This window comes from Microtus oregoni, unplaced genomic scaffold, assembly GCF_018167655.1.
Source record: "Microtus oregoni isolate MIOR12 unplaced genomic scaffold, Mior012 000020F_ref0000438, whole genome shotgun sequence".
In the NCBI taxonomy this organism is placed as follows: domain Eukaryota; kingdom Metazoa; phylum Chordata; class Mammalia; order Rodentia; family Cricetidae; genus Microtus; species Microtus oregoni.
The window spans coordinates 24,365,641-24,378,844 of record NW_024543079.1 but is presented as its reverse complement, the minus strand read 5'-3'; the positions used below and the strand labels follow the sequence as shown (position 1 = coordinate 24,378,844).

The 13,204-nt window shown below is 48.0% G+C and overlaps 1 protein-coding gene across 3 annotated transcripts in view; it reads right to left on the bottom strand.

Annotated features, from left to right (window-relative positions):
* Rrbp1 (ribosome binding protein 1) overlaps positions 1 to 13,204 on the bottom strand; it is a 68,741-nt gene that overhangs the window by 30,113 nt on the left and 25,424 nt on the right. For 2 of the 3 annotated variants that reach the window (XM_041670320.1, XM_041670321.1), the window contains exon 2: positions 10,289 to 12,440. In XM_041670320.1, coding sequence (XP_041526254.1) covers positions 10,289 to 12,419 — 2,131 coding nt within the window. In that variant the 5' untranslated portion in view covers positions 12,420 to 12,440. Of the gene's footprint in view, positions 1 to 7,954; positions 8,276 to 10,288; positions 12,441 to 13,204 lie in introns of those variants that run through there. The other variant, XM_041670322.1, reaches the window with a different exon arrangement.

Here is a 13,204-nt window from a genome sequence, read left to right as displayed (position 1 = left end):
GCCAACTTTGGATGCCCAACCATTCAGACCCCTCCATGGACAGCGAAACACCTGCCCCTTCTAAGCTCAATAGTGAAGAAGTCAGGCAATGAGGCTCTGAGGACAGCCTCTCTGAGGTCAAGGCTGACATAGAGACTCAAAAAGGGCAGACTGTTCTTACTCATGCTGCTAAGCCGCAAGGCTTGAGGGAAGATTATGTCTCCACTGCCAAGAAGCCTGAAGAGCGTCAGTCGGTGTGCCTAACACCTCAGACTTCAAAACTATGATGTAGTTTGCTACAGAAAATACTTTATCACCTAGAAAATTAAACTTGTAAAGAGGCACTTAGGAGTCTCTTCTCTGTCAACTGTGGGGTCCTTTAGGAAAATTTGTTCTTTGCCTACATAACCACTAGCTCCCCAATGAACAGCTCAGCATTAGGAGGAAGATGTTAACATAAGGGGACTCCGGGGACTCAGCAGCCCACTGTTCCAGCAGCAGCTAGCCCGTGTCCAGCTACAGAACAAGCCTGTCCTTGCCCATGCTCCACTTTCTCAACCAGCAGGGAAGGGATCAGCCCACTCCAGGACTTGCCCTGTGAGTACCTGTGGACAGCTAGACATTAAAGGGAGCTGAGTATTACTGTAGGTTCCCAAAATCTCTTCCCTGGAATAAGCAGACCCAGCTTACTTCCAAACACAATGGATGTACTCACCGTCCCTTATTACTGCCGAATACTAAGCCTGAAGGGCTAAAAAGAAAGGAAGACCACCGCTTCACCACATAGCAGGCACAGAGAGGTCATCCAACAGACCAACACACTGGGGTCTAGAGAGGCAGCCTGGCAGCAATGCAAGCAAAAGCTACACGGCAGATGCCTGCAGAAAGGGGAACAGCCCAGAAAGGCACAAGTCTGCAGGATCCAGGACTTTGGATTCCCAGAGGAGTAGAAGGAGATAGGCCTGGAACAGGTGCAAGATATCATGGGCCCCAGAGATCTGGATTTTATCCCACAGACAAAATGCAGTGACTAAAAGGGAACATTGTGTGGGATGCCAAAAGGGACAAGGCTGAGGGCAGGCAACTCAGGTAAGAGCCCAAGTTAGAGAGCTCACTCAAGTCCAAGAGTATTCAGGAGCCTAAGTGTGAGAAGCCCAAGTGATAATTCAGGGACCCGTCACAGTGGGGCCCAACAGGGACATGGCTAGGGACTAATGAGGATCCGATGGCAAGGACATTCATTTTCTTAGGGACTGTCCAAACTCATCCTGAAGGCCTTCCCCTCAAACGCAAAGACCAGACCTGAACCCTCACAGGGCATGGCATGGCATGGACGGTGCAGGTCTGCGGCACGGCAGCATCCCCACAGGAAGGAAGCAGAGGCCAAGCCCAGTCTACCCCAACCACCCCAGGCAAAGTGGGCTGTGCTACAGAGCAGTCAAGCCCTGACCAGTTCTACACTAACCACCAAAGGTCCAGAGACCAAAGGCAAACTCCATCCTGCTCATCTCAGGGAGGCATTATCTCAGGAGGCCAGTTATCCTCAGGGCCTAGCCAAGCTGGGAGGTTAACACTTTTTCTAATAACAAGGAGAACATACCAACATCACTGCAGCCTCTCCTCAACTATACACCTATACATTGTGGCCAGGAGTCTATGGGGAAGGCCAAGGCCCTCAAAGAAATAACATACAACTTGACTGCTCCCACCACCGCTTAGTGCTCTTCCAGCCACAGCCAAGACAGGCCGCGGGCAGCATGTTTAGTGAAGACTCCACTCCCAGACCAAGCAGCTCAGCCCTGGTCATCCCTTCCCAGAGCACACAGGCCAAAGATGAACAGCTACACTTGACCCCTAGATGGCCACAAACACTCACATCTGGAGTTTCCGGTGCCCTGGCTCCAAGCACAGAAGCTGTGGAGAGCAGCTTATTAAGGGCTTCCCTTTGGCTGGAGGAGAATAATCTACTACTAAGCTGGAAAGACGTGTGCATTAAATGGCTTTCTACAGACTGAAATGATTAATTTCCTCTTTGCATGTCAGAGTCTTTCTCTTCAGACTTCCACACCAACAGTTTTATACCTGGAGAACAAATCCAGCATCACAATAGTTTTAAAGACAACCACGGGAAGGCCTTGCGCAAGCCCCCGCTTGGGTTTGCGGGCAGAAAGGCTGAAGACCATAGAGTTTCAGCGGCAGGCACGATTCCTTGGTGCCTACAGAGGAAGACCACAGCTTTATCGGGAATGCAAGCACAGAGGCCTGGACAGTACCTGAAGTCTCAGCACTGCCACATCCAACAGTCACCACATGGAGATGTCCAGAAGAATGCCATCTAGATGCTTCTCACTTAACTTGCTTCCCTGGGGGATCGCTTTACATTCTTTTTGGAGAGAGAGGAAGAGAAGAACAGAGGAATAGAGAAGAGGGGAGAGGGGAAGAAAATGAGGGCCTGGATTTTGAAGAACTCACATAGAAAGTGAATGGCTCCGCCGGGCAGTAGTGATGCATACCTTTAATCCCAGCACTTGGGAGGCTGAGGCAGGCGATCTCAATGAGTTTGAGATCAGCCTGGTCTACAAAGTGAGTTCCAGGACAGCCAGGACTGTTACACAGAGAAACCCTGTCTCAAAAAACAAAAAACAAAAACAAAAACAAAAAAAAACAAAAAAAAAAAAAAGAAAGGAAGAAAATGAATGGCTCAAATGCCCCAAGGGTTTTGTTTGGAGACTCAAACCCTGACAAAGAAATAAAGGTCACCAAGGCTTGTTCTGAGTGCACACCTGGTGTGTCTCCAGCCTGTAAACAGGGTGAGGGGTTAACTGTATGGATGGGAAGGGGCTCCAGGAGCGTTACCATGGAGACCCTGTACTGCCATCTGCTGGCCACATGACTTCTACCAAGTCTGAGCAGTGGCCATGTAAACAGGTAAAGCTGGGCAGTGAGGGGTGTAAACGCAGGGAAAGCACCAGCAAGCACCTCTACAAACCCTGGCTACACAGGATGATTGCCATACTGTGTAACAGCACCAGGACACAGCAGGACAAGGACAGGCAGGACGGGCACTTGAAGCACGTGTGAACAGGTAGATTGGTAGAGGAAAGGAAGGGCACAATCATGGCCCATTAGTTTCAAGAAAGCTCCAACCCGCTCTATGGACACCCTGAATAGGTCAAATAGCCCTTCTTCACCTTTTCTGTCTCATGCCCATTAAGCTACACTTTTCTTACATTGTGTTCCTGCCTGATCTGCAGGTGGAGAGGAGACCCCGCAGGGCTGCGCGTACAAAGAGCTCAGACACCGCCACCAGCACCCACAGGACACTGCTAGCTTCAGGGTACAGAAGCACCTTTGACATTCATCTTACCTCAGCTTACGAGCACTTACCAGGCAACAGGTACCAGGGGCTGGGTGGGCACTGGCATCTTGTGGGAGGCCTGAGAACTGGCTGCCGCCTCCCTCCACCCTAACTCTCCCGAAGGACTAACAGGCCTCCCTTTCCATCATCCAGAGACGCTCCAGGAACACACAGACAGGAGTTCCATAGTGGAGTTTTGTTTCTTTTCCAGTTTTTAAAAATATATACAAAAAGAAAAACTAGAAAAAAGTAAGAGGGTGAATGAAAGATACAAAAAATTACCCACAATCCTATCTCCCAGTGGTGTCCTTTCTCGTGTAAGCCATGAGAGACTCATAAAAGCCTATTTCTGTTTTCTACATTATGGAGGCTAGTGAGATTCTCCTAGTCACAACATCATGATCACCTAGCCCCAGAACAATACCAACCTGCCAGCTGGGGAAGGAGATGAGGGAGAGGGGAGAAGGGAGGGGTCCTTCAAAAAGCCAATCCATGGATTATGACAAAGGTGCCAGAGCCCCTGGGTGCACCCCTGTCCCACTGAGCAAAGAGGCCATGTGCTCTGTGGTAGACTCCTCACTTGGACCCTGGTCTCAGCCCCTCCTACCAGCAACAGGAAACAGACTCACTCCGGTTAACAACTGCCCATTCTGGAACTCACACTATCTACAGGGTCAGAGAACATATAGTGTATTTCCCACATCCCAGACCCACATGGGATCCAGGCAAACTCACTTCCAGTGCAGAGCTCCTGACAGCACACCACCACGAGGCCATTCCAAGTAATCAGTGCGGCCCTCGGCTCAGGGTGGGAGGCAGGCAGGCATAATTAAGAAGGCACAGACTAAATCCAAGGATAAAAACATATTTTAAAAACCACTACCACTACCACCATACACATGTTTACCATGCAAACTAAAGTATGCTGGACACAGGTGCTGGACTACCCACCGAGCCAGCGGTGGTATCCAAACAGTGGCACTTTAGTTCATAGAGTTTTTACTTCTCTAGGATTCTACCACTTCCCAGTCCCTAAACATTCAGAAAAGAATCCCTGCTTTTTATTTCATAGACCAGTGTTGTCTCCTCTTTCCATACAAAGGCTTCTAATACCCTTTTGTAACACAAACCCTTCTCAGTCCGACAGAAGAACCACACAGGGGTTAATATGACACAACCAAGCAGGCCTCTGTAAACCACTAACCATTTTTGGAGAGCAAGAGAGCACTCTTCCTAAATGAAAACCGTACCCACCTTCTGACTTGCAATTACAGACCTAGGAATTTACTTTAAGAGACACTCACAGCAATATATGTACATTACTGCAGCATCAATTTCAGCATCCAAAAAAGTCTGCACACTATTTAAGTGTCATTTAAATAAATCACGATACATTCACGTTACGGAATGTTATACAGCTGAATGCAGCAACTTTGCAAGCCTGATGTGGAAAGATATCACCAATACACTGTTAAGGAAACAGCAATTTCTAACTGGTTATATACCATAGCTTGCATGTGACAGCAGTGTCTCCAGGGTCCCCAGAAGTGAACAGTGACAGGGACAGAATGGGACAACTTTAAATTTTCACCCTATCCATACTTCTCTATTTAAATTGCTTGCTAGAAACATGTTTTTTTTTTTTAATGTAATGATACATTTTCAAAAGCAATCGGGATCGGGTGTTCATTGTCAAACACTGCCACAGACAAGTGGTTAATACCTATGCCATGGCCCTGATCAGTCCCTTAAAGTCACATCAAAGAACAAATTCTGAAAGAGCTCCAGCTGGTCTGCAAAAATGTGCCCAGGCTTTCCTCCACGCCTGGCTTGTCACCTCTACGGTACCTGTACCAACCACGGACAGAGTGAGACTGGCCATGCAACCCCAGCCCAGTGAGAATGCACTGTGATGTCATTCTCAGTGCCTCTCTATATGAGGAACAATAGATGGACTGCTAGAACCAAGTAGGGGAGTAACTGCACATGATGCCAATACTTGGCTGCAAAGCCATGTCTTCCCATGTGGATACCTACCTGCAAGGTGACCCGGGAGGCCACCTCCCCATAAATGGCTGCTACTTACAGCAGGGGTGTCCAACAAAACTTTCTGATGGTGACATTTTATCTCTCAGCTGTTCTAAAAGGCAGTCACTGGCGACATGTGACTACTTACAAATCATTAAAGACAGAAAGTATGATCAAAGAACTGAGTCTTATCTTGGGCTAATTTAAATGACTAGGGTGACCAGTAGCTCTTAGTGGACAGCACACCTCTCAACCCTCAAGATCTGCAGTCAGCTGTTGGAATCTCATGGTACAAGGGTCCTCCTCATCCTCCTCATCCCCTGCCCAAGTCTAGGTCTCCTGCATTTGTGGGAAGACTTCCCTTCCAGCCTGTTCTAGACCACTGATGGGCCCCACCCCTCAAGCATTTCCTGGATCCTCATTGCATCATCTCAGGCCACTTCATCTGCCCAGCCCTACCCTGTCAGATACCTAGCCCCCACCTGCAGTTCTGCCATAATTCTTTTGTATTGGGCACATGTAGTCCCCAGAATGAAGGCAGTTCTGGAGAGACAAACACTTAGTTGTGGCTAGGTTGCATGGTGGCTAAAAGTAGGCCAACGGGGGCCAACCACAGACCAACCAAAGAGGTCTAGCTGTGTGAAAACATTCAGGTCTGCTTCTCATTCATGCCTGCTCACCTGACAACACTGTACCAGCTGCAATGTTCAATATTAAATCAGGCAAATTCTAGTACACTTCATGTACCAGACTAAAGACATTCCATGACCCTCTGGTAAGTATCCATACCGTTAGATTTCATGCCCCAACTTGCAGTTACTACAGTTTATGCTTCAGTTCAGTGATGAAAATCATGTGCAAAGTTCAAGAAATTGCCAGACAAGGTGAGTCTGAGTTCCCACTGCAGTTACTTTCTGAAGCAAGATGGCCAGAGATCCCAAGCATTTCACTGATACTTGGCTTTGTACTGTTCCTTTGTTGTTTGTACTGGCATTTCACACATGAGACCCAAAATCAGAATCCTCCCCTGTTGGAAGTGAGAGCCCAACTTTACCCCCACGTTTCCCTGGAGTTTTCTCTGTCCAGCAGCTGTGACAGTGTTGCCAGGTGAGCAGACAAGAAAGAGAAGCAAGTCTGAATGTATTCATAAAGATTATATACATCTATTCACATGTTGTACTTGCAAACACCAGCACAACGAGGAAAATGGCTTGCGTCTTACTGAGCCCACCCTGGGGCCTCTGCCTCAAGCTGACCCCCACCCACAGAGGCAGTGCGACACTGCAGGTTCTATGTAGCTATTTGTCTTACTCCCCCCATCACTGCTTAGCCATGGCTCGGGTTGGGTCACCCTTCCATGCTACCATCAATCAGGAGAATCTTGGCCACAGGAATAAGAAATATCTTTAGAGCCCGTGAACCAGAAAGAATGGGAAATATATTTTGCTGGAGAATAAGCAGACTGTGACAGAATCCATTAGGCAAAGCCAAATGGGTGGTCTAGCCAAGGGCAGCCAGGCCCCAAGGAACCAGAGAGTATATATAAATGCAAACAGCAAGCTGTCCTCAACCCACAACCATCAGGGGCCATACCGACTGGGTCATTCTTAGAGAATCCTAGCACAGAGCAGAGCTGTATACAGTACAACTATAAAAACAGTAACTCACGAACACGTTCTTGCCTGTTTGGATCTGACAATGCCACACAAGGTCTGGCCACTGCAGTAAAAGACACAATGAGAAGACATGATTCTTTTATCTCCATCACCTTTCACAAAACCAGTCATGGAGTGGAATGGACAACCTCCACATAAGGCATGCTCACCCTGTCCACATCACTGCAAGCATGAGGTACTCAAAGTCCCCTACATCCTGAGTGTAACAGGAAGCTGAGGGGAGTCTTGACATCGCAGAGACGAGGTAGGGGCTCACTTACCTAAGGGTACTAAGTGGGAACAGAGTTATGAACAGCAAAAACAAGAACTCTCACAGACCTTCACATGCCCCCAAGGACATAAGAGTTTTCTGAGCTCACCAGGGAGCCTCACCAATACACTCTCCTCATTATTTAGGAAAAAGAGGTGGCTAACTCCGGGCATGATGGTTCATACCTACATTCCAGGATTTGGGAGGCTGAGACAAGAAGGCCATCATTTTGAGGTCAGCCTGTGCTATAGTGAGAGATCCTGGGGCAGAGGGCTAAACACATAGACCTGTCACTTGGGCAATACCTGGAATCTTAGGACCAAGTGTACAGCTAAGTGCTAGCCAGGAACACCCTTCACATGCTTATGAGTGCTTCCCATCACCTGTCCTGAACTTTTACAGCTCTTCCCCATGGCTGGAGTTCCAGCCTTTCTGAGAGACCATACTCCCTTAGTGACAGCCCTGGGCTTCTCTGAAGCGCCTTGGCTCCGCGGCTCTGAGTGAGTCTGCTCTACTTTTCAACACAGAGTCCCTGATGGGAATCAGGGACCCACTGCAGAGGCCTGACACGCTATCCACATCCAGAGAGCTTGCCAAGCACAAGGAAAGGAATTCCACCCCCCACTTCACCCCTGCCCCATCCTGCAGGATTCTTTCTGGATTGTTACAGCATTTGGTAGTTAGCATTACTGCTTTATTCTTTTGGGGATGAGGAATACAGCATTTAAAGATAATATATCAAGACCCAATTTTATGCCCCTAATTTCAAAAGGCCATCAAATAAGAAGAGTTTTAATGGGAAATTATCTACTGCAACATCTCATTAGGATTCATGTCCCATGTGGCCTTGCACCAAGGCGAATGACTGATATCGAAGGCCTTCCACACAGGTGTTTCCAACTTCAGGGGGTGCTGTCACAGCCACAAGAGCCAATGCCTTCTTCAGGATTGCTTCCAACTTTTGAAGAATAAAATATCAGCACACTGCATAAAAAAAAAAAGTCAAAGAACAACTGGACTCTCGCTGGGGGACAGCCAGCACTCTTGCCTCCATAGGCTTCCCATCCAGATCCAACCAACCTCGGATCAAAAACATTAAAAAACAAAAAGAGAAAAAAAAATGTGTCTCTACTTAACATATGCAGTTCTTTTCTTTGTAATTATTCCTTAAACAATATAACATAACAACTATTTACACAGCATCTGCTTTGTAATAGGCATCTTTGGTAGTCTATAGGTGATGTAAAGTATGTGAGGCAGGCTACGAACATAGCTCATTGGTATAAAACTTGTCTAACAAACACAAGGGCTCTGGGTTTGATCCCCAACCCTATAGGGGGTGGATAATAGAATTTTTCTAAAAAAGGGATATGAAGTATATGGGATTTAGGGAGTTACTTATATAAAAACATGATGCCATTTATGAGACTTCAACATCTGCAGATTTTGGAATACACAAGGCGGGGGGGGGGCTTGGAATCAATCCCCTGAAATATGAAGAAATACTAATTTTTAAAGTTGCTTTCATTTGTATTATCTCATATTTAATGTCTTTGTCTTCTTTCGTTATCACCTTTCAAGATCTGGTAGCCTACTTTTCCTGTGTCATCTCTGTACTTCTCTTTGGTGTCCTAACATCCATCACCGTTGAAGCTGGTAGCTGTGTTGTGCCTGCATAAGCAGATGCAGGGCCCCCAGGCAGTCTGGGGGCATCAGGTCCACTAAGCACCTGTGTGCCACAATTCAGTTTCCTCAGGAGAGACCTGGGAGAACAACTGCCTCAAAAAACCCTGTTTGCTAAAGTGCTTTTCACAAGTCACACAAATTCAACCACTTTTTAAACCCTGGCTGAATCTGTAGTTACTGTAACCCACTATAAACACCAAGGCAAATCAGTGTTCTGTATTATCTATTTTCTTTCTATATAATATGGAATCTACATTAATGTTCCATAATGCTTTATTAAATAACTAGGGAAGAATGGTAGGATAATATGAAGAAAACTATTTCCTAAAAATACTAAATGAATAAAGCTAAAATTAAGTGGGGCATCAACACAAGGCAGACTGGTAAGACACAACAGACGCTTGAGAATATCTGCCAAGACTACCCTATCTAGACTGTTTCTCACACCACTTCATGCAGTCCCTCAGAGGGGACTCAGTACCATTCACATGACTTGCCCTGAAGAATGAGATGCAGCTTGAAGGTGCCTGCTCAAAATGTCTTATGCCTCTGCTACACCCTAAGAGGGTTTCTGCCCTAGAGAGAAACAGGCACTTCAGCTCAGGGCCCCAAATGAACTCATGCATGTGGAGAAGCCCTGAGCCTACCTAGTTATGACACAGCATGAAGCAGAGCCTCCCAGCAGACAGGACCTACATCAACCAACCTTAGCCAACCACAGACACGGGAGCAAAGACAAAGGACTGCTGTTACAAGGCGGTAGAACTTGGGGTGCTTGTTACGCAGCCTTACTATAGCAGCAGCTGACTGACACAGAAGGCACCCAGTTATGTAACTACATCCTCCAAACTCAAACATCCCTCCTGTAGAGGTCTGAGGATCATAAAATTCAGGAAGCTCACAAAGTCCCAAGACTCACAGGTCCTCCTCAAGGTTACACGACCACCACAATTACTGGGGAGATATGAGTCTTTAGTGGAGCTGCCTCCAAGTTGAGCAGGGATAGAGAGAGCTCCAGGAGCACAGCTTTCCTAAACCCTCAGGGAGGCTGTGGTGGGCATTTTGGTGGTGATACAGCTGCCTTAGACTTATCCATGCTCCTGTAGGTAAACTAGCACCCCTGCTCCTGTATAAAAGCCCAAAAGCTCAATGGTCCATGGAGCTGGACTTGTGTGGAGTTGTTTCCCTGGTCTGTCATCCGTACCCAATCTGGGGAGAACAGGAAAAGTGAATCAACAGAGCACTGTGGACACCGGCCAGTCACAGAGGAGCAGCTTTCCCTCAAGCTCACAGGACAGTCAGGGCACTCACCAGGCTCGCCTTTTCTTTTTGAACCAGACTTCTTCTTTGCAGGAGCTTCTTGCTTTGGTGCCTCCTGGCTCTGGACCATTCCTGCATTTTTATCCTGGGCAGGAGCCGACTCTGACTTTTTACCTTGATTGGCAGCTGTGTCTACCTTTTTGCCATGATTGGGGGACTCATCTACCTTTTTGCCCTGATTGGGGGCCCCCTCTGCCTTTTTTCCTTGGTTTGAGACACCTTCTGTCTTTGTGCCCTGATTAGCAACTGCATCAGTCTTTCTACTCTGGTTGGGAGCCCCTTCCCCCTTCTTGCCTTGGTTGGGATTTCCATCCCCCTTTTTGCCCTGATTCTGGGTGCCCTCCCCTTTCTTGCTTTGACTTTGGGCCCCTTCTGCCTTTTTGCCCTGGTTTTGAGACCCTTCCCCTTTTTTCCCCTGGTTTTGGGCCCCTTCCCCCTTCTTGGTCTGATTCTGGGCCCCTTCCCCCTTTTTACCCTGGTTCTGGGCCCCCTCCATCTTCTTGCCCTGATTTGCGGTTCCTTCTGCCTTTCTGCCCTGGTTTTGTATAACCTCAACTTTTGTGCTCTGGTTGGGAGACCCTTCTCCTTTCTTACCCTGGTTCTGAGCTCCCTCTCCTTTCTTACCCTGGTTCTGAGCTCCCTCTCCTTTCTTACCCTGGTTCTGGGCCTCCTCTCCTTTCTTGCCCTGGTTCTGGACCCCCTCTCCTTTCTTACCCTGGTTCTGAGCCCCCTCTCCTTTCTTGCCCTGGTTCTGGCCGCCCTCTCCTTTCTTACCCTGGTTCTGGGCCCCCTCTGCCTTTTTTCCTTGGTTAGGAGAGCCTTCTAATTTTTTGGCCTGGTTTTGAGTACCTTCTCCCTTCTTGCCTTGGTTTGGGGTTCCCTCTGTCTTCTTGCCTTGGTTCTGAGCTCCTTCCATTTTTTTGCCCTGGTTTTGAGTTGCTTCCCCCTTCTTGCCCTGGTTCTGGGGTCCTTCCCCCTTCTTGGTCTGGTTCTGAGCCCCTTCCCCCTTCTTGGCTTGGTTCTGGCCTCCCTCACCTTTCTTAGATTGATTTTGGTTTGTTTCCCCCTTTTTGCCCTGATTTTGGGCCCCTTCTCCCCCTTTCTTGGCCTGGTTCTGGGCCCCTTCTCCCCCTTTCTTGGCCTGGTTCTGGACCCCGTCTATCTTCTTGGCCTGGTTCTGGGCCTCTTCTCCCTTCTTGGCCTGGTTCTGGGCCTCTTCTCCCTTCTTGGCCTGGTTCTGAGCCCCTTCTCCCTTCTTAGCTTGGTTCTGAACCCCACCCCCCTTCTTGGCCTGGTTCTGGGCCCCCTCCCCCTTCTTAGCTTGGTTCTGGGCCCCTTCTCCCTTCTTGGCCTGATTCTGGGCCCCCTCCCCCTTCTTAGCTTGGTTCTGGGCTCCATCCCCCTTCTTAGTTTGGTTCTGGGCTCCCTCTCCCTTCTTGGCTTGGTTCTGGGCCCCATCCCCCTTCTTAGATTGGTTCTGGGCCCCATCCCCCTTCTTGGTTTGGTTCTGTGCTCCCTCCCGCTTCTTGCCCTGATTGCTGGTGGCAGGAACACTGGCCTTAGAGCCCACGGGGGGTACAGCCACCATAGGCACCTCCTTGGGTGTTGCTTCCAAGATGGCAGACTTTGAAGCAAGAACTTGGATGGAATTCACAATAGAACTGACTGCTGGCTCAACCTTCGCCACTTTTTTCTCCTTCTTCTTTTTGTCCTTAGGGGAGGAAGCCAGCTTTTCTTGAGGCATGGCTGGTACAGTGGCTACAGGGGTATGGACCATAGACGAATGGACTGAAGTTGGAGCCACAGCCATAGCAGGTACACGCACCGGTTCCTTGAGGATGATGGTCACGTTGGGATCCAGGTCATGATCGGGTATCTTCCCATTAGGTTTTTCTTCCTTTTTCTTGGTCTTTCCTTTCTTCTCCACAGTCTTCTCCTTCTTTTTTTTCTCGCCTTTCTGGTGGTGAGTTTTTGCCATCTCCTTGCGCTGGTTGGCAAGTGCTTCTTCATACGATGTCTCCTTCATGGAGAAGGTTGACACCAGGAAGATACCGATGGCAGAAACAACCATAAATCCGCCAAAGACCACAACCCCCAAGGTCTGAGTGTCGTAGATATCCATCTTGGCTGGCTTGCTTTCCACCTGCCAACACATACAAGTAAATTACTTTCTGGAGAAACTGAGGAACTAGACAATTTCTACCCCTATCACAAACTTAAGGTTTCTTACATTTCTTCAGACTAAATTAAGAGCAGAAGCAAACCCATGTTCTTACCCCCTCTTCAAAAATGGATAATTTTTACCTATAGTCTGGACAGTTCTTCTAGTACCCAAAGATACAAACAGGCAGATGGCAGAATACAGGGGACAGCTGGAATTTGTAATGTCCAGTTGATGTGGGAATCCCCTCTGTATGCTGTGATTACCATTAATGAATAAAGAAACTGCTTTGGACCTATAGCAGGGCAGAACTTAGGTAGGCAGGGAAAACCAAACTGAATACTGGGAGAAAGAAGAGCGGAGTCAGAGAGAAGCTATGGAGCCTCTGCCAGAGTCAGATGTGCTGAAACTTTGCTGGTAGGCCACGACCTCGTAGTGACGTATAGATTAATGGAGATAGGTTAAATTAAGATGTAAGAGCTAGCCAATAAGAAGCTTGAGCTAATGGGCCAAGCAGTGATTTAAATAATACAGCTTCTGTGTGGTTATTTTGGGACTAAGTGGCTGGGAACTAACTAGCGGAATCCTTACTACAACCAGTAGCCTTCAAAGTCCATGACCATGGCCCAAGTTCAAGGCGCCCCTTAAATCCTCCCCACTACAGGATTCAAACCACTCATGGGCACGAGTGCTGTTTAGAAGTGATACAACAGGGAGTAGTGGCAATGATGCCAAAGCTAAGCATG